This window comes from Sminthopsis crassicaudata, chromosome 3 (genome assembly GCF_048593235.1).
Source record: "Sminthopsis crassicaudata isolate SCR6 chromosome 3, ASM4859323v1, whole genome shotgun sequence".
NCBI classification, from domain to species: Eukaryota; Metazoa; Chordata; class Mammalia; order Dasyuromorphia; family Dasyuridae; genus Sminthopsis; species Sminthopsis crassicaudata.
Genome location: NC_133619.1, coordinates 401,964,752 through 401,991,779, shown reverse-complemented (window position 1 = coordinate 401,991,779; position 27,028 = coordinate 401,964,752). Strand labels below are relative to the sequence as shown.

The 27,028-nt window shown below is 39.3% G+C and overlaps 1 protein-coding gene across 3 annotated transcripts; it reads left to right on the top strand.

Moving 5' to 3' along the window:
- Nucleotides 1–5,473: 5,473 nt before the first annotated feature.
- Nucleotides 5,474–26,429, top strand: SCN3B (sodium voltage-gated channel beta subunit 3). 3 transcript variants are annotated; one of them, XM_074302728.1, is made up of 6 exons: nt 5,474–5,968; nt 14,574–14,737; nt 16,578–16,803; nt 19,270–19,408; nt 22,762–22,835; nt 23,138–26,429. In XM_074302728.1, the coding sequence occupies exons 2-5, from the start codon at nt 14,639–14,641 to the stop codon at nt 22,823–22,825; spliced, it is 528 nt and encodes a 175-aa protein (XP_074158829.1). In that variant the 5' UTR covers nt 5,474–5,968; nt 14,574–14,638; the 3' UTR covers nt 22,826–22,835; nt 23,138–26,429. The 3 variants fall into 3 exon arrangements, with proteins under 3 accessions (XP_074158829.1, XP_074158827.1, XP_074158828.1); XM_074302726.1 differs by having other exon boundaries at nt 5,475–6,328; XM_074302727.1 differs by lacking the exon at nt 5,474–5,968 and adding an exon at nt 6,084–6,328 and having other exon boundaries at nt 22,762–26,429.
- Nucleotides 26,430–27,028: the final 599 nt, after the last annotated feature.

Genomic DNA, 27,028 nt, shown 5'->3' with positions numbered 1-27,028 from the left:
TAGTATTATACAGTAGAGAATATAATAGTATAGTATAGAATAGAATACTATACTATAGTATAAAATATTATATTATATTATACCATATGCTACATTATAGTATAGAATAAAAGAGTATAGTTTAATATAATTTAATATAGTATAGTATAATATACTATAGAATAAACAAGTATAGTATAATATAGAATAGAAAACTACAGTATAGAATAGTATATCATAGAGTAGAATAGTATAGTATAGTATAGCATAGAATAATATAGTATTCTATAGAATAGAACTGTATAGTGTAGTGTAGAATGGAAGAGTATACTATAGTATAATTTAATATAGTGTAGTATAGTATAGAATATAGTGTAGTATAGTACAGAATATAGTATAGAATACTATACTATAATATAATAACAGTAAAGAATACAATAGTAGAGTATAATAGAGAATAGAATAGTATATTATATTATAGAATAGAATAGTATAATATAGTACAAAATGCAATAGTATAGAATAATATAATGTAGTATAGTATATTATAAAACAGTGTATTATAATATAGAATAGAGAAGTACAGTATTGTATAACATAGTGTAATACAGTATAGTATAGTATAGTATGACATAGTAGAGCAGAGTATAATATAGTGTGGTAGAGTAGAGTAAAGTAGAGTGTGGTATAGTATGGTATGGTATGGTATAGTTTGGTAGAGTAGAGTAGAATAGAGTGTGGTATAGTATAGGGTAGAGTATAATATATGGTATGGTATAGTGTGGTATAGTAGAGTAGAGTAGAGTATACTATAGTGTAGTATAATATAATATAATATAGTATGGTATGGTATGGTTTGGTAGAGTAGAATAGAGTATTATATATGGTATAGTATAGTGTGGTATAGTACAGTCTAGTATAGTATTGTATAGTACAGTATAGTACACTATAATACAGTATAGTATAAAATTAAAAGTAGAGTATACTATAGTATAATACAGTACAATACAGTATAATATATAGTGGAGTAGTATATAGTATATAGTGGAGTAGAGTATAGAGACACAGGGATTCTCAAACTACAGCCCGTGGGCCAGATGCGGTCACTGAGGACGTTTATGTGCCCGCTGGGTTATGGCAAATGGGCTGAGGGGCAGAGACAGTGTGAGTTTTTGTTTTTACTGTAGTCTGCCCCTCCCCCAGTCTGAGGGACAGTGAACTGGCCCCCTACTTAAAAAGTTTGAGGACCACTGGTAGAGTATCGCATACTATTGTGTAGTATATAATATAGTGTCGGGTAGCCTAACAGCACAGCGCAGCCTAGCATGGTCATTCTGTGAATGTTTATTAAGCACCCAGCATGTCACAGGCATTGTGCCATGTGGCGTAGACAGATCAGCAGATAATCACTCAGCTTGTCAGGAAAAACTGGCTTCACCTCCCACCTATGACATTTCTTAGCTGGGGGAAGATAAAGAGATTACTTAACCATTGTGAATCTTAGCTTCTTCATCTAGAAAATACAGATAACAATATTTGTGACGTCTTCTTGACTAGGTTATTGTGAAGAGTAAATGAAATAATATAAAGCATTTTGCAAACTTTGAATTTCTGTGTAGATGTCAGGTTTTTTTTGTCATTTATTAGTTAGTTGTAGCAGTTAATAATTAGTTATTAGTAGCTGTCATTAAAAGGTATAGAGACTAAACAAAGCTATTCAAAGGTTTTGAGTTGGGGAGATGATGAAACTCCTCTTGCTTTCCTCAAGCCTTCTGCTTGATGCCTTGCTTTCCTCAGTGAAATAGGAAGCAAAAACATAGAAATAGCTAGGAGTTGTAATGGAGAGGGTGAAGTATTTGTAGTCAGAAAGACTGGAATTCCAATCCAGTCTCAGAGATTTACTTAACTCTGTGACTCTGGGCATATCACTTAATCTCTGTCAACTTCAGTTTCCTTATCTCTAAAATGGGCACTAAATAGCACCTATCTCCATAGGTTGTTGCCAGGATTAGATTAGATAACAACTGTAAAATACTTTGTAAATCTTAAAACATTATATAAACATGAGCTATTATAAAAATTTTGCTATTATTTCAATTTTACAGTTGAAGAAACTGAGACAGTGGTTAACTGACTCACCATTATTACCCGGTTAGTAAATGTCTCTGGATAGATTTGATTTCAGGTCTTCTTGACTCTATCCATTGAATCTAGCTACCTGATCCTTTGGGCTACAGGATCATGATAGTTAAGGAAGGAAAATGAGGCCAGATCAAAAATGATGGCCTGAGAGAAAAGGGGAAGATGAAGGTATTACAGGTTATTTTAGGGATGAAGAATTGGTTTTGATTATAGGAATTATGAACCTGAAATCTATGTGTATATATGCATACATACATATGTTCAGAATGATCTGAACAAGATATTTACACAGATGGCACAAACCTTTAAAGGAGAAGTTGCTAAATGATGGTACCAAAGGAAAAGACTGAAAGTGGTATCGGTAGCAGGGAGTTTGTGCATTTCTCCTTTAGCCCAAGATGTTGGAGGACATGAGAAAGCAATAATAACTAACATTTGCATACCCTTTACACTTTTTCTCAATTTATCTTCACAACAACCTTAGAATGGAGATTTGCTATTATTAAGAAAGTTTATTCTCATTTTACCAATAAGGAGACTGAGGCTGAGAAATATTAAGAGACTTTAAAGAATATGAAATAGCATTTGTACTCAAGATTTTCCTGTTTCCAAGAAAGAAAAGAAGCATCTCAAACTAGATAGGGTAAATAAAGATGCAGTGTCTTCTGGAGACAGATAAATTTCCATAACTCTAAGAACATAGAATACCAATTCCTTACTATTCAGTACTCCAGCTTCAAATACTATGCTTGGTGGTATGGTAGAGTGGAGAAAGACTTGTAGCTGGTAAAACAGCCATTCCCAAAAAATGTTGTTAAAAACTGGCATTGACCTGGAGGAGAGTCTCCAGTGGAGTATTGCAAGGGTCTAAACTTTCTAGACATTTCCATCAATGAGGTAGCAGGGATACACACCAATTTTTTAGGTGACATAAATTCAGGAGGGTTCATCGATATATTGTGTGACAAAATGAGAATCTAGAAAGAACTAGACAAAATGAGAATGGTAGATAAATTTTAAAAATTTAAGTTAATAGGCATAAATGGAAATCCCCTCAGATCAATTACATCACTGAAACTTAGGAGAGATCTTATTAGATATCAGTTAATTCAACAGTCCTAATGAAAAGGACCTAGTAATTCAGTTTTACACAAGCTCAAAAGTGTTATATGGTTTCAAAAAATATTAGAGTCACCTAAGTATCTAGAACAAAAGAAATAATAATCCTATTGTACTCTGTATTGGCAGACAACATATATATATATATATTTTATACAGTTTTAAATGCCATACTTTGGAAGGGATATTAACAAATTAGAGTGAGTTCAAAGAAGAATAACAAGAATGGAGGAGTACAAGGGGAAAGACAGGGGAGGATAGGTATAGACAATCTCTCATGGGAACAATTTCAAAAGTTTGGGATCTTTAGCCAGGACAGAGCAGATTTGTTAAGAATGAAATATTTGTCTTTAGGAGCAGCTAAGTGACAAAAGTGGACAGAGATTGATCCCTGATTCAGGAAGGCTCATCTGACCTCAGATATTTACTTGCTATGTGACATGAAATGAGTCACTTAATCTCTATCTGTCTCAGTTTCTTTACCTGTAAAATATGCTGAAGAAAGAAAAAGTCAAATCACTCCAGTATTTTTGTCAAGAAAATCCTAAATGGGAACGGTGAGAGTTGAACATGACTGAAACAACTCAACAACAACTATCTTCAAATATTGGAAGGATTGTCATGGATCAGAGAAAGTAAATAATCTGTGTTGTTCCAGAAGGGGGCTGTTTACAAACAATGGTTAAAAATTAGAGGGAGGCACACTTAAGGTAAATATGAAGAAAACTTTCTACCAGTCAGAAAAGTAAAGTTTGCAAAATTTACATATTATTTCATTTGATTCTGACATCACTCTTGTGCAGTAAGGGCTTTTATTATTCTCATTTTACAGATGAGCAGACTGATATCAAGAAGGGTTAAGTGACTGGTCCAGAATGACACAGCTGGTAATATGTATAATAAGATATAAAGCAGTGTTTTTGCAAAGGGTCAACATTCTGAAGGGAGGAAGGTATTCTGCTCAGCAGAGGTTAGATCTAGTAGTTGAGCAAATAGATTTCATTTCAGTTCTAAGAATTTGTGATTCTGTAATGTTATGATTACCCAATGGGGAATGTAGCATGTTTGGTCCAATGGCTAATAGCCAAGGAAGATTAGATCCTGTGGACATTCCATTGTGGTAGGACCTATTAATAGAGTATTAGTAAAGACAATTTCTTGAGGCTACTTCAACAGCTTCCATGCCCTTTTGAGAACATCAATGATAAGCTTCCTCTGCCTTTTCTCCACTTAGAAAAGGAGTTGAAGGAATGAAGGAAGAAGAGAAACTCCTACATCAGTTTCCTGCTCTGATTCCTGCTCTGCTCTGTTATGTCAGACAAGATTTGGAACTTTGAAAATTAAGATTTCCCTCTGTGGGTTAAGAGAGAGACAGAGACAGAGGCAGACAGAGACAGAGACATTCAGAAAGACAGGGAGTGACAGAGACAGAGAAGGAGAGAGACAAAGACAGAAAGAAAAAGAGAGAAGAGAAGAAGAGAAGAGAGCTGTTTCAGTCTAGGAGTAGCTCATATTGGGAAGACAGCACCACATAATTTTCATAACACCACAGTAATTTTCTTTTTTGTGATGGAAATTGAGAAAAGACTGGAGAAAGAAGAAGACTGGAGCAGGGGAAGAGGAAGAAGAGAATGGAATTCCCCTCTCTCTTTCACTCCCATATCCAGCAGCACCTTTGAGCTTGTGTGGATCAGTGAACATTGAAACAGGTGCTCTCCCTCTGCCTCCAGAGCAGAAATGTTCTTAAATAAAATTTAATATGATTAAAATCAATTAGCCATGTAAAGATGAAAATAAAAAAGAGATGTGGAGGAGGGGAAGGTATGTGTTGTATACATTGAAGATGATATCATTTGCCACAAGAAGCTTTTGGTTTTTTTTCAGAAAAGAAAGCAAATGTGTGCATGAGTGCAAAGTGGGTTTGTCTGAAGTGTGTGTGTGTGTGTGTGTGTGTGTGTGTGTATGTGTGTGTGTGTGTGTATGTGCGCGCGCGCGCGCACTCGCGCGTGGTGAGAAGGGTGTGGTGGACTGATGGGGAGAAAAGGAAGAGAGATAGCGGGAAAATTGTCTGCATGAAAGGTGTTCCCCGCCCCCTGGCCTTGGGTTGGAGGAGGGGAAGGAGACAGCTCCATTGGTGTACTCCGCTGTAGGAGGGGCAATCTCTCTGGGTGTGGGGAGTGCAAAGAGGGGGGTGGGCCTGGGAGGCAGTGGGGGCGGGGAGCTGCCTGCGCATGTCCAGGCTGAGGGACTACTCCGGGATTAGGGGAGTTCCAGCCCTTCTGACTACCTGTCACCAGGGGTCATCCAACACCTCCCGGAGCGGAGCCCCGGGGCGGCTCGGATGCTTTCCCCCTGCCGGCCCCGCCCACCTCCCCTCCCTTCTCGGCGGTCCCCGGCGGAGCCCTGAGCTTCCTCCTGTAGCCTCTCCTCGGAGAACCTCCCGGGGATTAAGAACCGGACGGACCGACGGAAGAGAAACCTGCGGCTCCGACGGGCGGCCTCGCTGCCTTCGAGGGCCGCCGCTCCAGAGCTCCCCAGCGAGAACCTGGGGGCCAGGCAGAAGAGACTGCAGCTCCGGGGCGCCGACGGAGCCAGGCGGAGCAGAGAGGAGTGTGGCGGCGGGGTGACATCGGAAAGCGTGGAGCGTTCCCGCCCGTATGCTGAGCTCCGAGGCTGAGCCTGCAGGGAGAAAAAGGGAGGCGAGACCGCGTTCTGGGGGAGTGAGCAGGTACTGTCCGCGGTTCTGAACCAGGTCTTATTAGCCGGACCAGAGACGAGCTCCCGTGCGGAACCACTCCTGGGAAGCGGGGATCGATCCCCGAGGGGGCGGGAGGGTTGGGGGGAGGCGGAGGCACCGGGGCCACGGTGAAAAGCCACGGAACTAGCGTGCTGAAACCTGCCTGCCCAAAGTGCCGCCGGCAGTCCGGGCGTCTGAGCTTTCTCCCGCGGGAGCTCCTCCTCGGAGGTTTCCTCGAAAGAAGGGGCGCAGTCCTTGCCGGAGCCTGACGTCTGATCTGCCGGAGTCTGAGAAAGATGCCGGCTCTGGGCAGCCTGTTCTCTCTGGCTTCCCTCCTGCTCATCTGCTGGGGTAAGTGTGGGCCCCCGCCGCGCCGGGCACGGATCCCCGCGATAACGCGGACAGTAATAACAAGTGTTAGCAGTATCACTGAGACCAGTAAATGCTGACCGAGCCCCGCTTGTGTCTCTGCCAGACGGAGAAACCCTCGTTCCGAGGGTGGGGGATGGAGCCCTCTCCGTCCGTGGGTTTCCGTTGCCTCTCGATGCCTTTCTCATTCTAGGAGAGGGCTCTGTCCTCTCTGGAAAGATAAAAAACCATGTCCGTTACCTAAACCACATTAGTGTTGGTGATTTCACAACTACCCCTCCCCTAATAAATAGCCGACCCTTTGGAAATGGGACTGGGTAGTCAAATCTACAGACCTGTTTTTAAAAATGGGTGTTTATTGTCATCAGATTCCTGTTCATTTGGACAAGAATTGCATTCAGTGTGTGTGTATGTATGTATGTCCATGCATATGTGGGGTCTCTATGTATATGGCATATGAATGCAGTCGCTGAAAAGACACCATCCACTGATGCAGCTGCTTACTTCTAAGGGAGGCTGAGAGGAATGGTGAAAAAGATATTTTTGCTATAGGTGTTAAAGAAACAGGAAAAAATGTAAAATAGCATTTATTTTCCTGAACGACTGAAGATAAGTTTCTAGAGTCTTTGTAGTCAATAGAGTTTGCATTAAAACATTATAAAATTCTATAGTCAAGTCACAACTGTGCATCCTGAGATTCTGTGGTGGCCTTCCCAGTTTTCCCTGGCCTCTTTCTACCACCGGGTGGAATGCTAAACAATCAGTTCTAGGGCTGATCCAGAAAAGAGTCTGGACTGAGCTTGGAATTAACCGTAGCTAAAGATGTGTTGTTGCTTACCTAAAGTGCCTCTCTGCATGGATGCCTCTAAATTATTAAGCCAACAGGAACAATTATTAGCTAGCGTGTTGTTTAGCTTATTTATGCTGTCATTTCTCTGAATTAGAACTGATCATGAGCAGGTTGCTGTATATGGATAACTATTCCCTCGTGCTAAGAGCAGGTATGTTGGACTGTGTTTCCCTGAATGACATGAAGCTGGATCTGCCCGTAGCCGTGGCCGACATGCTGACAGGAATAGCTTCTCTGCCTCTGAATTTCTTTGTCAGGTCTCCAGTAGTGACCTGCCTGCCAGCACTATCTGGCCGCTCATGTGAGCTAAGGCAGAGCTGAGTTTTCTTTTGAACACAATGCTTGATGAGGCAGAGAGGAAACAGTCTGGGCTAGAGGAGAAGGCAGAATCAGAGCCAGCCCAGAGGGCAGGCGCACTGCCATCTATCCCCAGAAGAATAGACCTAAGACTGGAGATGGAACAGACACAATAGGCTGCTGATGATCTCACCTACCTTGATGGTTTAAGACTGGGAATTTGTTCGGGGATATTAGGACTTCAAAAGGGAGCTTGGACACAATGAAAAACACTAGCTGTTGCTGGAAGAGCTACGTGCTGGGAAGAAAACCTCTGTGGAGCAAATATGCTTTCTACAACCATCTCTGTTCCCTCCGAGTCAAAGCATTTTTCTGCCTTGTAAACTGTACATTAATTTACCAATCTGAAGTACTGGGGAGGTGTGGTTTGGGGAAATCCTGGCTGCAGGATCTCAGGGAAAGCCTCGCCTCAGACATTTCATTTCATTTGCATATGGGCTCCAGCAGGAGGAGGGTTGTCTCCTTAGATGAGATGAGTAGCCCCTTCCCCAGTTGGCTTCAAAAAGCCTCAAGATAAGTGGGGAAAACCCCTTTCTTTAATTTGCTGCATGTTTCTGTGAAGAAAAAGGGATCCTTTATCAGGCATAATTTCTTCCAGCCCCTGATAAAATCGCAAAAACAAGCAGTTGTTTATTGAATTCCACTCTCCATTCTTCCTCCTTTATTTTGTTGACCCTTTCACTTTAAGGACCCTGACAATCCCAGGTTTCCATTTGGCTGCTCATAAGCCTCAATACAGCCCCTTACATAGGTCTGTCATCCTAGTCATTAGCCCATCCTCTGAATCTTTTCTTTTAATCTCTTTCCATTGAAGCAGATCTGCCTTTATGTTTCATCCCTTCATGGTCCTGTGAGGTAATAGAACTGGATAACTTAGAATCATAGGATATTAGAATGGTCCTTAGAAAGTGTCTACATCTAATTTTACAGTTGAAAAAACTGTGGATTAAGGAGATGAGCTGTCTTGCCAAGGACAATTAATTAGTGGCAGAGCCAGAACTAGAATTCGGTCTCCTACTCTTACTCTAGTGCTCTTTCAACTGTCCTATTAGTATGTCAATAAACAAAATATTTAGTAAGTGCTTTAAAAGAACCAGGTTCTGTGCTGAATACTGGGGAGAAAGGCAAAAAAATAATAATAATAAGCAAATAAAAATTGGTCCCTGCCCTCAAAGGAACTTATATTCTTTTTTTTTTTTTTTGGGGGGGGGAGAAGATACTTTCAGTTTAAGTGACTTGTCCAGAGTCACAGCTAGTAAGTGTTAAGTGTATGAGATCACATTTGAATTCCGGTCCATCAGGGCCTGAGCTGTATCCACTGTGCCACTTAGTTGCCCCCAAAGAGCTTATATTCTAATGAAAGAGACAACATGAAAAAGTGTGTATGTATGTATTATATGTGTGTGTGAGTGTGTGTGATATATACAGTATAAATAGAAGGGTATCTCAAAGAGAAAGCAGTAGCAGTGAGAAAGACTTTGCAAAATTTGGGATTTACTTGAAGGCTAAGGAAGCCAGTAGGAGGAGGTGAGAAGGGAGAGATAGGTATGAGGGACAGCCAATTAAAAGGCATAGAATCAGGAGATGAAAAGCAAGTGATTGTCTTTTATTGTCTCATTCAATTAACTAACTCACGCTGTAATGTATGATGGTTTAAAAATTCAATAATAATAGAGTTTTTACTAATTGTATGTAATATTTACATTTTAATAGGGACTTTTAATATTAAATCATAAAGGAATCAGTACTATGAAAAACATAATATAGATAGACATTTTTGGGGTGCTACACAGGGAGCCATACACTATTTTTAAGGCTAGTTCTGTACCTTCATAAAATGACTTGAATCAATAACATTCATATAGCATTTTCCTCCCTGCTTGGGACTTTAGTGACTAGAAGGATCAACAAGCTTTTATTAAGCACTTACTATGTTCCTGGTACTGTGCTAAGTTCTGGGGATAGAAATACAAATTAAAGAAAAAAAGTCTTTGCCCTCAAGAAACTTACATTCTAATGAAGAAAGACTGCCCATAAAATCAAGTTGATAGGGTAGAGATTAGGTACATGCAAGGGAACATGGTAGCAAAACCCAAAGAGTAGAGCATGCCTGGTCTGGGCCCTTTCTCAAAATGTCGGTTCCAAGAGAAACTTACCAATGGAAGAAGGGGACCCTAGAGGCAGAAGAAGAAAGCTGCTAAAGCAAAGTTTCAAACAAATCAAAGATTTAAGCACTGAAACTTAGGACAGCAGAAGATCAAGTGATTTGTCCAAGGTCAAGTGATTTGTTTAAGGTCACTCACTCAAAAACTCATAGGGTTTAGATGAAGAAGGAAATATGGAAGTCATCCAGAATTTTACAGATGAGGAAATGCAGAATGTAAGACAAGCCAAGATTCAAAATCAGATTCTCTGATTTCAAATTAATTTCTTTTTAGTCTAAGTGAGATCAATAGATTTGCTTAAATACACATAGTATATACAGATTAGTACTAGATGTAATGAAGGGATCCCAAAGGGATAGTGGCTCAGTGTTACCCTCAAATGGGTGTGAAGAACAGTACAACATATGTGGGAAGACATTAAAAACGCATGGACAAGGACAATGCATATTCTGTAAAGTAGGGGTGTAAAGAATAAGGGAGGTATGACAGAAAGAGAGAGACAGGGAGAAAGAGACAGACAGACTCAGAGAGACAGACAGACAGAAAGTAAATAGTTATAGTGACTGAAAAACTCTGTTAGGTCATTGACAATATCTTTTCTAAACCTTCAGTTTCTGCTGATGCCTAGAACAATGCCCTTTATTATATACCCGTCTTATTAAACAAGCATGATATGTTTTTGTTGAATGAGTAAAATTTCTAACCCAGTCTTTCATCTGATTCTACATATCCAGCCTGAGTTAAACCTAGAGAAGAGAAACAGAGATTTGTTTTATTTACAATTAAGCTTGATGATCTCAAATATATAAAATAAAATAAAAGGAGCACAAAAGAAACTAATTATATTAAAACACAGTTATTAATTTTTTAATAAAAATAAGTTTTGGGGCTCCAGGTTAAGAATTGCTGATCTAGACAATGCTAATTAAAGTAAACATCAAAATTCTATGCTCTTATTACCTTAACTCAGGGGTTCTAACTTATTGAACCAATCAGTCTTAAGCTTTCAGAAAGAATAAAGTCTATAATCAGTTTGCAAATCTTTGAAAGCTATTTAAATGGAGTATCCAGAAAATATATATTTGGATTGTATGAGAAAACTTGATTATCTTCCATGGGTTGTTTATAAAATATTGAGCCAATTTGAAACTGAGAGATTCAAGTGAGTAAAGAGCCAAGTGAGAATCCCAAAAGAAGCAATCATTTGGGGAATAGGTAGTCTCTGTCCCCACCCCCAACACTTAGCCAGAAGAAAACTTCAGATGACCATTAGATTTAGACTTTTCATCAGAATTATAGCAGCCCCTCTAGCACAGCTGTCAGCAGTGTTTGCTTGAAGATTGAAAACTACACCAAGATCATGGTAGAAAAGTTATTCTGTACCTAAGGGGAATATTTTGAATATGACAACAAAAGGATTTATAGTAACTTGGATTTACAGTAACTCTTTTAAACATATAGGCTTTCCCCTAATTGGGGAAACACATGAATAGGGGACTTAGGAACTATGGCAGTACAAAGCCACTTCTAGTCCCTCAAGGTCTTCTCTATCCAGGAGGGGAAATGTGGCTATCTTTTGGGGGTACTGTCCTATCAATGCAAATGGAGGGATTGGGATAGTGACTCTGGAGTGTATGCTACATTAGTCAAAGAAAAGATGGAATGAAAAACAATTTTACATTCTGTGATACATATCACTGTTTCTATTTTGAACACATCACCATTAAACTGACCAACTGCTTACTTATTAATTTCCTGAGTCTTATAACTGTTCCCTTTGTGCTAACATTCCAGAAATGAAATGGGCTTCCAAAAAAGGAAACAGGATTATATTGTAATGGGAAGGCAGTTTCGAAAAGAAATGTTTCAGCGTTGGTTGAACTGAATGACTTCTCTCTCAGTTTACCCATCAACTCTCAGATTCTCTGATTTCATGAACACCTTATTGCCAATTTCAGCCTCCACACAATCTCTTGATCTTGTTCCCAAAAAAAGAGTCAAGACTGCTTTTAAAACTTACCTCTTCCATGAAAGCTTTACTGAGCCAATTAAAATCCAAATACTTTATCCACTGGAGCAGTGTCCCAAATAGAGAATCCATGTGATGTAATCAGTCAATAAGCATTTATTAAGCAACTACTAAGTGCAGATATGTTGGTAATTCAATTTCCTTGTACACTGAGGGAAATTTTGACTAATTTAAATAGAATGAAGTTATTTAAGAAGCCAGTCAATTTTATGGCAAAGTTAATTCATGATGTTTAAATCAGTATATGACTCAAAACAATAATTAATTATTATTAAATAAAATTTTAAATGTTTGACAAAAATGAGATACATAATCACTGAAATACTTGAGCCTGACTATACAGGAATAACAAAGTGAATGAAGAATGCGCAGGCTACATTTAGTTGAAAGGATAAGCTATAGAACTCAACCAGTACATATAGTCTAAGCAAACACTGAGAAAAGAGAGCTAACGGAATCCAAAACTGGATAGGAAGAAGAAAACAAGTTGAATTGCTTTGGGGAAATTGAATTGCCTTTTTTTTTTAATGACCTCAAATTTCTCCCTCATCTTTTAATGCTGATATTCTGGTGATATTGCATTGTTATGAATCATGGAACACTGCATTCTCCAAAGAATTGAAATTGAAATAATCCAAAGGATAATAAAAATCATTCAGTGAGTTGGAGCATGCTGCAACACCTGACCAAAGTGAAATTATACAGGTAAAATAGCATCATCAGAGAAATGTTTACCCATAAAAAAGACGGGTTATCCATATAGCAAGAGGGCAAGGAAACCAATAGGCAGCCTACATGTTCCATTGCAATCGACAAAATTATCAGAACAATTTAACAAATTCCACAGATTCCTTGCAGTAGATATATGTAAAGATATATGAGAGTAATGTAGAATGAGCAGGTTAGATGGGCTGCAAAATCCATGGCATCTAACTCAGTGAACAAACAGACAAAAAGTGTTTAAAGGGGCAGCTAGATGACACAATAAAAAGAGTTCAAATCTAGTCTCAGATTTTTGCTAGTTATATGCCCCTGAGCAAGTCACTTAACCCCAATTGTTGCCCTTAAAAATGAGACTATATTAAATATATAATCATATACAAATTTATAATAAATATATATATACACATATATATCTCAGCATTATTATTCTACCAATTTCTTTTTCATTATAGTTCCTTTTAATTAATTTGAAATAGATGGAATATTCTGAATGACTCTTATTAGATATATTTCATCCTTGTCCAGATGTACGTCATTTCTATATTTTAAACCATGGAACAGAAATTCAAATCCCATTGTAAGACATCATCTTTTAAACTAGATATTCATTTCCCAAATCTACCTTTCTTTCTGAAATCTTTACCTTTTCTTAATACCACTTATGGTGATCAGGTCCTAAATATTTTGCCTGAAATTTAGTCTATAGCAATGCTTTATGAATTTCTTCTGTAATATCCATGCCCATGCTAATCACTATAGTCATCCAATCTGGCAAATCTTGGGAGATTCTTTGGATTCATGACTAAGAAAAACAAAGATTTCAAATAGCAGCTACATTGTGACCTTAGTATTCTCTTCCTTCATACTTCTTCAAAACTCCTTTCTAGCCTTGCCTTTCATTATATTCTGCCATTTTGCACCTTTCCATGCAAGTTAGGACACTTATCTTCCATCTATCCACCAATGTTAGTATGGAGAGAGGGAAGATGGTAGAATAGGGTAAAGGAAAGGGAAACAGGGTCAGAGGCAAAGTCACTTTTTAAAAGAAACATTTCATTTTCCCTGATAGCCTGAGATGTGAAGAAATATTTTTCTGAGGTGAACCTTTACCTCTCTTCTTTTAGGGAGACCAGGCTATCTTTGACCAAAGGTGACAATCACTTAGCCAGTGCAAAAGGGCAAATACCATTCACTCTGAGCTCATTGAGAGTCATAGTTTAGTTCTTTTCCCTTGCCTGGTAGACTTTCTTCTCCTCCCTTCCATTCTCCTTCTCTTTTTCATTCTTTTCCTGCAGAACTCTTTCTCTTCTCCTCTTTGCTCTTTTTTTCTCTTTCAATGCAAATCTCTTTCTTCTTGAAACTTTTTCCTGCTAGAGTCTTTATGCTTTAGCTCTGGAACTTTTTTAACTTTCAGTCTCCCTTTAACTTCTTGAATCCTCCCAAATTTCCATCCCCAAATTCAGTCTCTGACATCCTTCAGCATTCCCAAACTCTAAATCTCCTCCATGTTTTCTTTCTTTCTGTATCCTTCAGCTAGAATTCTTTTCCCATTTTTTGTTCTACCAAACCTTCCTCTAAAGTACAAAGTAAAGGCAAAGTTATTTTGCCTCTTTGACCTCAGCTTCCTTATCTGTAAAATTGTAATAATATTTTAGTAAAACTCATACTCAAAGGGTAGTTGTGATCTTAGTACTTTGTAAATCTCATTAGTTATACAGAAGATCCTTGCTGTATCTAGCAGATACTCAGTTTTGTAAGAGAGACCTCTCCGAAGTGAGGAAAGATTAAGAGATTTTTTATTATAACAATTTTTGTATATTAACCTCAGATAACGAACACTACCAGGGCAGAGATCAAAGATGCAGTTATATATAATTTTATCTGCCCTGCACCTAGCATCATACTCTGCACATAGTGTGTAGTTTAATGTTTTGTTGAATATTGTAGTTGTCTTTGTATCTCTCCTATTTCCCCCAGACTTTTTTTTTCATAATTTTGTATTCTTTATCTCTCTATTCTCTCCCTCCCCTCTTCTCTGGTCTCCCTTCCCCTGCTTCTCTTCTACCTGACTCCCAAAATACCCTACTCCATCTCCCTCTCCAGTCCATGTTTGCTTTCCAGTCTGCGTGGAAGTCCCTTCTGAGACAGAAGCAGTCCAGGGCAAACATATGAAACTCCGGTGCATCTCCTGCATGAAGAGGGAAGAAGTGACAGCCAGTACTGTGGTGGAGTGGTATTACAGGCCGGAAGGCGGTAAAGATTTCCTTGTATGTAGAGCCACTGGCTCTTCTGTTACTTTTGCTGACTTCTGGAGAAAAGACACTTCTGTTTACTCAGCTTTCCTTCTGTGGCTAATTGACAGCTTTGGTCCAGTTTAGCCTCAGAGAAAGACATTGTAAGCAACAAGATCTCAAGGGCCTGGGGTGATGAGTAGCTTGGATCCTTGAAATCCATAGTGAATTCTCAAGCTTCATCTTTTAAGATCATAGGTTCACCTTCCTCCACAGTTGTAATGACTTACATGTTTATAAGCTTCACAATAATTTAGTCATGTGTTTACTTCAAATACTTTTATTTTCCAAATGAGAAACAGTAGGACCAAAAAGGCTTACTTAGGTGTTAAATATCAGATACAAAACTTGAACCTATGATAAAGGTCTTCTATCTCCATCTCCAATATGCATTCTGCTACACCATACTACCTTTCCACAAAAGCCTCTGCTCCTTCCCTTCCCCCTAACAAGCACAATTTTAATCTTTTTAAATTTTGCCTCCTCTCAATGCCCTTCCTCTCCAGAACTTGAGACCCTAAAAAGATGGATTCTCATTTGTATGACATGGAGACAGACTAAATGCCTTTTAAAGACCTCTTCTAGTTCAGAGGTTCTTTTTTCTTCTATTCTCCTTTCCCCATTGCCAATCAGCTTGTTTCTTGCTACCAAAACTACATATGGGATCTATAATCAATTTGTTCCAAGAGATGTTAAGTGCCACATTTGGTAGTATGTTGGATTTGGAGCCTTGAATTCAAATACTGCCTCAGACATTTACTAGCTGGGTGACCTTGGGCAAACCACTTAATTTCTTTCAGCTTCAGTTTCCACATCTACGAAACTGGAATACATTATCTAAAGCATTTAGCCAACCTTAAAGTGTTACATAAATGCTAACTATTATGGTTATTCTCAACCACTGCAGTTTGTTGTGATTCAGACCCCAGCCTTCTCTATTTAGACTTCTAGAATGTTATTGGAGGACTATCAATTCAATTCTTTTTAGAGTAAAAGGCTTGCTAGAAACAGGCAGGAGTTATCTTGGACTATCCCACATCCTCTTGCATAGAGGATCAGCTTTGATAGTCAAAGAGTTACACTATAAAGCTCAAGGACCCCTAAAGGCCTTCAGAAGAGCTTATTACTAAAGAAAAATCAAGTGCAAGCTAAATGACCAATTGTCCAGTGGATTCTGGTTCAGATTGGACTAGATGGTCCCTATCTTTCCAATTCTGAATTCTGTTAAAACTCTCTTGGTCTGTATCTCTTCCTATCCATCCAGCCATATTTGCCATACACCTTTTATGTCCCCAACTTTTTTCCTTTCACCACTAGAGAGGTCAGGGTGACACAGTAGAAAAGTGATAGATTTGGAATCCACTTAAACCCAAGAAAATGGGTTTAAATTCTGGCTCTGCTGCTTAATATTTGTATGACCTTGGATGTAACTTCTTTGAGCCTCAGTCTTTTTTTCCCTTTAAAATCACAGAATTGCACTAGAGAATTTGAAAGATTCTTTGAAACTCTGAATCTATAGTTTTGTGCTCCTTTTTTTTCTAATCCCTCCCTTTCCTCAGACTTCACTCCTCTCCATCCCCAACTTCTGGCCTTTTCCTTCCAATTTCTTCCTTTGTCCTCTTTCCTCTCCCACTGCCTTTTTTCTACTTACCTTTATTCTATTCCTCTATATGTCTTATCTTTCCCTCTGTCTTCTCCTTTTCCTTATCATCCATTTCTCCTTTACTCATCTACATCTTTTCCCTTCATGACCTTTTCCTCACCCCATGTCTGTCCCCTCTGGACCTCTCTCCTCCTTCTGTCTCTTTGATTTCAGATCTACGAGTTCCGGAATGGTCACCGGGAAGTTGAGAGCCCCTTCCAAGGCCGCCTGCAGTGGAATGGGAGCAAAGACCTGCAAGATGTCTCCCTCACTGTGCTCAATGTCACACTGAATGACTCTGGTATCTACACCTGCAATGTCTCCCGCGAGTTTGAATTTGACTCACACCGTCCCTTTGTGAAGACTACAAGACTCATCCCCCTCAAAGTCACAGAGGAAGGTAAAGTCAGAGCACAGGTCTTCCAAAGGAGATCGTTTCTCCAGAGGTATCATGTGGGATCCCAGTTTGTGAAAGTCTATGAACGGCTTAAAAAATAAAAAAGGAGAATTATATCAAAATATAACTAGTATGCCAGCCTTCTTCAATGGTCCATTCTCTAGCTATAGATAGAATTGGCTCTCTGATTCTTTCCCTTACTACTTACTGCCTTGCCTGCTTCCATTTTCTGCCAAGAAAGGGGAAGCTGCCAGCTGGAAGGTTAGATATGGATTGATCATAGCCCATTCCCTAGGCTCATATCTTCAGAAAAGAAAGATGGTCAGTCATTAGTTTGAGTACAAACCAAAATAGCAATAACTCTTGGTATCTATTAGAATCATCATCCTTCTAGGATTCCCAAGACCTCCATCTTACAATCCCCTCTTTCTTTTGGATCACTAATTTTGGAGGCTAGGAATGTATATTTAAGAAGCCATTTGGTCCATCTTCAGGGACTCTAGGCAGGTGTGTAAATCATTACCTTAGTCTTTCTTTTAAAATACAACCTCCTTCTATAATTTCCCTTAGTAATACATTGCCATTTATATATACTTCTTATATATGTATATATATGTGTGTGTGTGTGTGTGTGTGTGTGTGTGTGTGTGTGTGTATAGTTCTTTTAGCTAGTAAGTTCTTCTAATTGTCTAACTCAGATCTCTTTCACTATAATGCATCCTCCTGTCCTACATGGAAACAAAGAACTATTTCTCATAGTCATTAAAAAAAAAACAACCCGTGCTTTCACTTACCAGAATAGTGATATTCTGGTCCCTCTCAGTCCTCTCTTTTCTAGACTAAATCACAATTCCTTTTCCTTTAGTTTGCCTAAGATGGCCTATTCTTAATCTCCTCTAGTGTTATCATTGCCTATTAATGGAGAAATAGAATGATGAGGGAATAAGGAATGTGAAGATAGGATGAAAGGATCAATGCATGTAATCTCAGGACTGCATCTAGAAGTAAAATCCAACACTCTGAGTCTGCCACTTTCTCTGCTGATAAAAATAATAATAGTAATAATTTTACAGAGCCTTTTAAGGGTTACAAATCACTTTCCTTACAGTAATCCTGTATAGGTGTTATTATCGATATTTGATAGATAAGAAAACTGAGATCATGTGACATGTCCTTGATTATAAGCCCCAAGATAAGAACTGGGGTGTCAGAATTCTAGGTTCAATGCTTCTTCCATTATGCTAACAGTTATTTAGAATTTTACACTTTCCTGAATTGAGCAGTGGTCATTGCCACTGAGTGGATTTGAGAGAGATGGGGAGACAGACACATGAAAAGAAAAATTATAGTCTGACTGATCCAAGAGGTACCAGGTTTCTTTTCCATATCTTTAACACATATTTCATCTTTCTGGGGAGGGCTAATCAGCTCCCTCTGCTGGTGTCATGGCAAAAATGCTGGCGTATAAGTCTCATGGATAGCTAATCTCAGCCTCCTGCTTTTTTTTTTTTTTTTTTGGTTCCTCTCCGCTGAAAATCCTTCTGCAGACCCAAATATGGAAGGAATTATTCTGACCCCGAGCATATATTCAAACAGACAAAATTCTGAGAAAAGTACTCAGTTCTAGAATCACGAGAGAAGAAAAGTCTGTTCTCCTCCTTCAGACATAATTCAGACACTTATTGTACCCTTGTTGATGAAACAGGCTCCATACTTACAAACTGTCCCTTCTTTCCTTTTTCTTCCCCTGATCCCTTAGTCTTTCCTTGGGATCTACAGTGCCAGAAGTGACCATGAGTTCCTGTGAGGGAAGAATCCCTGGAGGCAATGTAGCCCAATATCTGCCCAGTTGGTAAATAGGGATTCACATTTAAGTGTTCTTGAAAAATGGGAGAAAAATGTTTAGGGTAGTGGAAAGAATACTGAATATGGAGCCAGAAGACTTGAATTCCCAGTTCTACTTGTGTTATATTAAGCAAGTAAATTCCCTTTATGCGTCTCAATTTCTTTAACTGTAAGGAGGGGAGTGAGACTGGGAACATTCTAAAGTCACTAACAACTCTATGATCCTATTATTGTCAGAAGCCCAGAAAATACAGCATCCAAACATGGATAGCAATTAATTCAGTAGCCATTCCCCTGCCTTCAGCGTCCATCATTTTAATACAAGTAAAGCTAAGGTCTTTAACAACAGCAACAACACAAGTAAAGAGAATAGACAGGAGAAACAGGAAGTTTTTATTAATAACCCTTGTCTGGCCCTCATTAGACTATTTTACCATTTGCAGTACTCCTTCGATGTGTAGGTTAATATTTATTTTCATGACTGGGTTCATCCCTTGCCTTCCAAGTTGTCCTTAAAACCAGTCTCTGTATAACTGACTCCCCAATCCCCTGGTTATTACCTCAGACTATTGAAATCCTGAGGTCAGAGGGGTGGGATTCACTGGTATCTTCTGCCTTCCTTAGCTGGAGAGGACTTCACCTCGGTGGTCTCCGAGATCATGATGTACATCCTGCTGGTCTTCCTCACTTTGTGGCTACTCATCGAGATGATTTATTGTTACAGGAAGGTCTCCAAGGCTGAGGAGGCGGCTCAAGAAAATGCGTAAGTCTATTGATCCCTAAGCCCATCACCTCCCACTGGGGACCACGAATGTGTCTTAGGAGAACCGCGACTTAGCTTTCTGTCCTAAAAGCAGGAGGCTCAATCTTGTATTCTAACTGAACTTGGACAAACCTTTAAAAAAAATCCCTAATTTTTCCAGATTGAAACAATCTAGAAAAATATGTTTTGGAATTGTTTGGGAGACATAACCAGACAATATATGGAAGAAAAAGAGTTGATTCTGATCCTTCTTCAATATTTCAACATTAAATGTGAAGATATATAGACGTTACATGAAGATATAGCAAATGAACATGCCGTCAGCTCTCAATTATCCACATTAATGGAGGCATAAGAACAGAAGTCTCTAAATATGGCCAAAGCTGTGGTCATTCTCATTCTGACTGGGACACCAAAGAAAATGATGTTGAGAAGGAAGTTGTCCTCCATCTGTTCATGTTTAGGAACATGCCTAAATATCTTTTACTTCCCTTAACAAGGTGCCCTAGAGCTACAATCCCAAGCATATATCTAAATTTATTGTGAACTTAGTGCCAGTGCCATCCCTTGGAATAATGAGCTTTCCAGATTTACTTTTTATGGTGCAAAAGAGTTGTTTATTTGTTCTTTTATTTTAAAAAAAATGCAATTTCTTTCAGAATGAAGGCCTTAGGTTCCATGTCCCAGGATTGGGAAAACAACCCATCCCTCTCATGATTTCAGTCCCAGAATCTCAGAGTTGGCAATGACCTTGGAGAGGCCATGTAGTCCAACCTTTATCTAGGAGATCATTCTCCTTTATAATAATCCAACTTCTGCTTGAAGCCCTCTGGGAACAAGGAACTCTGTCTTTTGAGACAATCCACTTCATTTTTGAACAACTTACAATATTATAAAAGTCTTCCCTACACTGAGTTCATATTTCCTTCCCTGTAACTTCCCCTCCCACCTTCTAATTCTAGTTTCCCCCTTCTAGACCAAGTATCATAATCATTCAAATGCTTCAAGACAGAGCTCATACTCCCTCTTAAGGGTTCTTTGAGCCAAAGGATATTAACTTGGGGTCCATGAGCCTATTTTTTAACTTTGGTAACTATTTCAATATATTTCCTTTGTAACCCTATTTATTGTGTGCATTTTAAAACACTTTTCTGAGAAAGGGTCTATATGCTTCATCAGACTGCCAAAAGTTAAGAACCTTTGATCTAGGCTAAAAACACCTCAACTCCTGCAAGTGACCTCATATAATTAAAGCAAAGCCAGACAGGATCACAATCCAGAGCTGGAAGGAGCTTCACAAGCCAACTACATTAACACCATCCATTTTCTGATGTAGAAACTAACCCCTAAGAAAGTTCAGTGCTCTGGCATATTGATAACAGTATCAGAGATGGGACTTGAGGGTTCTGACTAGAATTGGTGCTCTTTTTGTTGTACTTCATGCCTTCTAGGGCTGATTGAATCAAACAGAATTTATGTTACAATTTCTTATATGTGTTAATTTTTTAGGGCAAAGTTTCATAGGTGTGAGAAACAAATTTTGCTGATAAGGGAGATGAGACTCAGAAAAACTTCATGATTTATAGAAGGCCAAATAGCTGTGTCAGAGGTAGAATTCTCGTGTCTTCCTGAATCCAGGAATCAGTCCAGTATAAAGAGTGTTGAATCTGGAAACAGGAAACTGAGGTTTAATTTCTACCTCTGACACTCAGGAGCTTTTGAAAATCACTTATACTACTGAACTTGTTTTCTCATCTTTTAAATGGGTATGATAAGATCTATTATAATACCTACCTCCCAAGGTTAATTTTCTTGGTGAGGCTCAAATGAAATAACCTATGTAAAACCTTTTACAAACCTTAAAGCTCTGTATAAATATCAGCTATTGATATTACTGATAGTATCACATGGATAATATCACAAGTCAGTGAATGTTTATTGGATTTCACGATAGATTTGGCTACTTATATGCATGTGTTGGATAATCAGGGTTCATGATACTCCAGAAAAATGCAGCCACACAAAGAAGGTCTGATTCAATAGGAACTGGAGGCCAAGATTTCCCATTGTGACCCATTCTGAGAAATTCTCTATTCTTTATTCCCTGCTGGAGATGGCATTATTTTCCAGAATGATTCAAAGCATCAGCTTAAAATAAGTCACTGAAAATGAACTTGCAGTATCTGATTTGCTATATTAACCTGCATTTGTTTTTTCTTAATTTGCCTGAGTTAGGAGAGGTGATTACAATTTTTCATTTAAAAGGTTTCCTCCTAGATACATTTGAAAGGAGATAGGGGTATAGGAGTATAAAGAGATACATGAGAATAGGAGATAATGAGTATAGAAGATAATATTTTTTTAAAAGGATGGGAGATAATGAATAGTGTTAATTAGTAGCTTTCTAATCTATTTTCCTTAATGATACCTTTAAGAATTTGAAAGCTCCTCCTCCTCATCTAGATTTGAAGCAATACATATAACTTTCTTGGATAATCAATTAACAGTTCATGGATGTTGTGATCTATCCACCTGCAAAACAAGGGCGACAAGATTCTGACTCTTTTCCATTAATCCCTTTGGAACACTACTGGATCACTCAAGGAGAACTGGCCAAATGATCTTAAGGGACAATGTGCATGGACGAACTCATCTTTGGAAAAATGCCAACTAGAATATAGTAATTAAGATTATAGGCCTTTAAAATTCAAAAGGATCTTAAAGATTACCTAGTTCAACCCCTTCATGTTACAAATGAGGAAATTGAGATTCAGAGAGATGAAGTGACTTGCTGGTGGTTATACCTCGAGTAAGTGACTCATTTGGTAACTATTAGCCCTGTGCTCTAGAATGGCAAGTGAGGAACCTGCCCCTCAGTGAGAAGCTTCTTATTTCGTGAGGGATTTATAAGAACCACCTGGCTTCTACTGACTTTCTTGAAAAAGAAACCAAGACTAATTATTGTAGATGGTGGGGAGCACAACTGAAGTTCTCATCCTCTGCTTAACTGTTGCTTAACTTTGCCCCCAAAGTCAGTCTTCCAGCTTTTTCTACACCCAAGAAGTAAATCTGGAATTAAAGAGAGGGAGAGACAAATCAGCTTCTAGTCACTTGGGGAGCATTGACTATAGAAACCCAACCCCAGCAACCCTCACAATAATTTTCATTGGTTCAGAGGTCCTATCTCTGAAGTGATCGTCTTTTCTCCTCTCTCAAAAACAGAGCCATGAGGAAGAAGCAAAACTGTTTCATGGAGATTCTGGCCCCCTAGGTCTTGCCCCCTTCCCCTCCATTCTTCTTTCACTTCTGGAGACTTCAGGGGCTGACCCTCTCCCCTGCCTCTCCTCCCCTAGGTCTGACTACCTCGCCATTCCATCAGAGAACAAGGAGAATTCCGCAGTGCCAGTGGAGGAATAGGAGAAATGGGGTATGGCTTACAGACATGAACTAAGGCTTGAGGGAGGGATTCTGGGCTTCACCTCCCCCACCCCCTATAAATAACTACCTACAAGAAGGCCAGGATCCCTAAGTTGGAAGCCATAAATCACCTTCCCTTGGTCTCACACATGCCCCTGACTGATCCCCATCCAGGGTGATAAATGGGGGATCAGGGAGCCTTTTTATTTTGCCCTCCCTGACCACTTTGCTCTTGGCATGCCCCACTCTGAAAAAGTAGCTTTGGGCTTGGGTTTGATGGGAGTTCATGATGAGCTGCTCTGTCATCGGTAGGTGGTCTGATGTCTGACGGGCCCAGGTCTTCAGTATGGATGATGTCAACAACTTCAGGACGGGACCACCACATCCATTCATCAACCATCAGGCTTTGCTCATGGGTCCACCCCCTGAAGGATACCTCCTTTGATGGCTAAGTCAAGGGCCCTCCATCTCACTCCGGGCCTGGTCTTTCCCCAGCCTAGTCTCATGGCGCTGTAATAAGAGCTACAAGTCCCTTTGCTCAGCATGGCTTTGTATAATGCTGGTAGCAATTCCTCTTCCTCCGCTCTTTCATGACTATTTCCCTGATTCCGGCCCCCATTCATTGCTGAACAAGAAGGAACCTCGTCTGCACTTCTGCTATCCCCTCACTTTGCCCTCACCCCTGCTCAGAAAAGTTCTGGTCCCCCCACTCCTGACTGAGAAAGGGCACCGTGATGTTGGCTCTTAGCAGAAGTCGGGTGTTTCTCCTGTTCCAGGAGTGATCCAAACAAGCCCAGAATGAAGAGTAGCATGAATTTAGATTCCATTTCTAAACCAACCAGACCATTAGGTGTGGGGTCAGAACAGAGAAGCTTTTCTGGACCACAAGGGGTCTGAAAGAAGTAGTAGCGTATGTTAGATTATCTTCAGGAACCTTGAGGCCTAGGGCTAGATTTCATCTTACTCCGGGGCCCTAGGCTGTTCTCATTCATTTCCTAAGTAACAGGTAGGACTACTTAATAATGGTTCCTCTTAGCAATATTATCCTTGCTGTGTCGCTTACCCTATCTTACGTCTTCCTAATAAATCTCCAGGGAAAAGGGCTGGCAAGAGACTGGTAGCAGTTTTAGTAGCTTTTTAAAGCCAGGTACCCGATTCCCTGACCACTTTGGGAAAATATGCCCATTTCTCAACTTGCCCTGGTTTTTCCCCCCACAATGGGATTTGGAGCAATCAAGCCTTTCTCTTAATATTGAGAAACAGTACAGAATGTTGGGGGTATTCCTGAGTGTTGTGATTGATGACTTTCTACTCCCACCTCCCAGCGGATCAGTGTTGTTATTCACAAGTTAGTGGATGTCCAAGGAGCAGCGAGGACTTGCATAGGATCCCAGAGTGTAGAAGGCACTTTGGTGAGTTGACTTGGAATGTTTTCACTTGTAGAAGAGTATAGAATTAGGATTTGTGGTGGAGGAACCACTGACTCCTGAAGAATTCCAGTGATAAATAGTGTTAGTTCTTCAGTGAACACAGAATGGATAAAAATGAGTACAGTGGGGAATGGATTGGCTTTCTGGAATAAGGAAAGCCCGTGTTTATGTGAATAGAACAAGTTGTAAGGACTCAATCACTCCTTCCTTAACTTTAAAATGAAGAAATGGCTTAAGATCGCAGGATCCTAGGATTTAGAGCTAGAAGGGACCTTAGAGATCTTTTATATATCAGCCACACTTATTTTACAGATAAGATGTCTAGAAGGCCCAGATGGTTAAGTGATTCATGTAATACTTGGCAGTTATATCTGGGGTAATGGTGTGAAGGTGGATGAACAGAATAGTTGATCTCTTAAGATTCTAATAATCTAGTAATCTGTGAGGCTCCCTTATATTTAAAATGCTTTCTACTCCATAGAATAAAACAGATCAGAAAGGAAAAGCTTGGCCAAAACAAAAACAAAGCAAAAAACAAAAACACAAAAACAAAAAAAAACCCCAAAGAAAACAAAAAAAAGCACCTTAAATGTGAAGTGTTAAATATCTGGTTCTGAAGTGATGCTCCTTCCCACCTAGTGGCCAGACAGGGGATTTGAGGCATTATAAACTAGAGAAAGGCTTTTATTTTTTTTCCCCCTTAGGGAATTGTCTTTGGGTTTGTATGGAGGATAGCACTGTTGGCATTGGACCTAGATTGACTCTCCCCTTTGTTGCCTCTCTAAAAGTTATTCCTCCTTGCCGCAGCACTCAGGAGTAAGATTTTTATATTTCCAAACTTTTTCATCTACATGATCTTCCACAAGGCGCCTCTCTGATCTTGGGTGAGAGGTAAGGATTTTTCTCCCCATTTTATGGAAGGGAAAACAGACCCAGAGGAGTGCAGTATGTACAGTGAGTTGTCCACAAACGTTAACTGAGCCAGTAGCAGAACCTTCCATAGTCTTTTAACCTCCAGCCCAGGGATCCACTAGGTTATGCTTTCATGTTAGTAGTACTCTACTCTAGGCCAGTGAAACTTCAGTTTGGTTTGTGTAAGACAAAAGGACTATGAGAAACATTGTAGCTAGTAATATGTGGCACTTAAAGGTTTATGAGATACTTTTTACAAAGATTATTTGATCCTCACAACAATTCTGGGAGATAGGTGCTATTATTATCCTGATTTTATGGATGGAAAAATCAAGGCACAGAGTAATCACCCGGCTACTAAATATTTAAGGCTGGATTTGTACTCAAGGCTATGTGAAGTTAGGTCCGATATTCCACATATCTAACATTTTAAAAAGGAAGTGATTACTGAAAATTAACAATGGTTCATCAAGAACAGGTCATAGATGACCACTATTGTGCCTTTTACCTCAGAATCTAAAATCCTATGACTCTTTTTTGCCAGATATTTAAAACAAGGGAATGTTAAAAATATAGCTTTATTGACAAAATGCCTCATTTTATTTGTGTTAAAGATGGAGATGTAGACTAGACAATAGTTAGATTGTTTTGGAATTGGTTGAAAGGTCAGAGGCAAAGAAGAGGCATTATCAATAATGGTTTTGTGTCAATTTTGAAGGATGTTTCCGGTCTTTGCTTGGTCTATTGCTATCTAACATGTTTTAAGTTGATGGCTCAAATAAAGGCATATATAGCCTGTTTATCAAATCTCTGGATGACACAAAGGTGGAAGGAAGGATACTTTGCACACAGAATGACCCCTGTCAAGATCTAAAAGGATCTTAACAGGCTGGAGCAATGGGCCTGGAGTTCTAAAAGTCAACTTCCCAAGTAAAATGTGATTAGAGCAAAGTTCATTTGCAGATCCAGTGTGACAAAATACTTCGAGTCACCGGTGTGCTCTTGGGCTGTATTTAGTGCATCCATACACAGAATCCCAACAAGGGAAGAGTCTTCATTATCCTCTGCCCAGACCAGGTCACATTAGGAACATTATGCTCTGTTCTAAGCAACACATTTTAGGAAGGATCTTGATAACTTGAGATTATTCAGGGAAGGGCAACTGGGATGGTGAAATAAGATCAGTTGGAGGAACTGGGTATAGGTGACCCCAGAAAAAAAAAAAAAGATCTGGTATATTTTTACCATCAGGTATTTGAAAAGTAGCTATCATATAGGTTTAACACTGTTCTGCTTGCCCCCAGAAGGAGAAGCTAGAAGCAATGCAGGGGAACCTGCAGAGTGAAATCCAGACTTGATGTTCTTAATGATGAAACATCAACATCCCAATGGGCAGCCTAGGAAGGCTGTGAATTTCTAATGATATATTTGCAAAGCACTTGGTACAACCCCTAGCATATAGTAGACACTTGATAATTGTTTGTTCCCTTATCCTTCCCCTTGGAGAACTTAATCAGGAAATGGAAATTCTTGCTGGGCAATAAGTTGGATTGAATGATTTCTGGCATCTCTTCTGTTTAACATTCTGAACATACCTGTTTTATTCAGAAAAAGCTCCTCGATCCAACACATTGTTTCCTGGGTGGTTTGTAAGGCTTCCAGTTTCATTCTTCATTCCTTTCATGTCTACTTCTTTCCCACTTCCCATTGATTCAAAATTAGTTTCCTTCTCCCACCCTATAAAATGCGTCTTCTCATTCACCCTTTCTTCCCTACTTCTTTTCTCCTTATTTTAAAATAAAAACTATTCCCCCTTTCCCCTTCCTCAGTTCTTTGTCCTCATGCTTCCTTTTTCCTTCTC

Coding starts and splice junctions, on each gene's coding strand:
- SCN3B (XM_074302726.1), top strand. CDS start 6,274: ATGCCGGCTCTGGGCAGCCTGTTCTCTCTGGCTTCCCTCCTGCTCATC. Junction 16,804..19,269: donor CCTCAAAGTCACAGAGGAAG/GTAAAGTCAGAG, acceptor TGCCTTCCTTAG/CTGGAGAGGACTTCACCTCG. Junction 19,409..22,761: donor GAGGCGGCTCAAGAAAATGC/GTAAGTCTATTG, acceptor CTCCTCCCCTAG/GTCTGACTACCTCGCCATTC.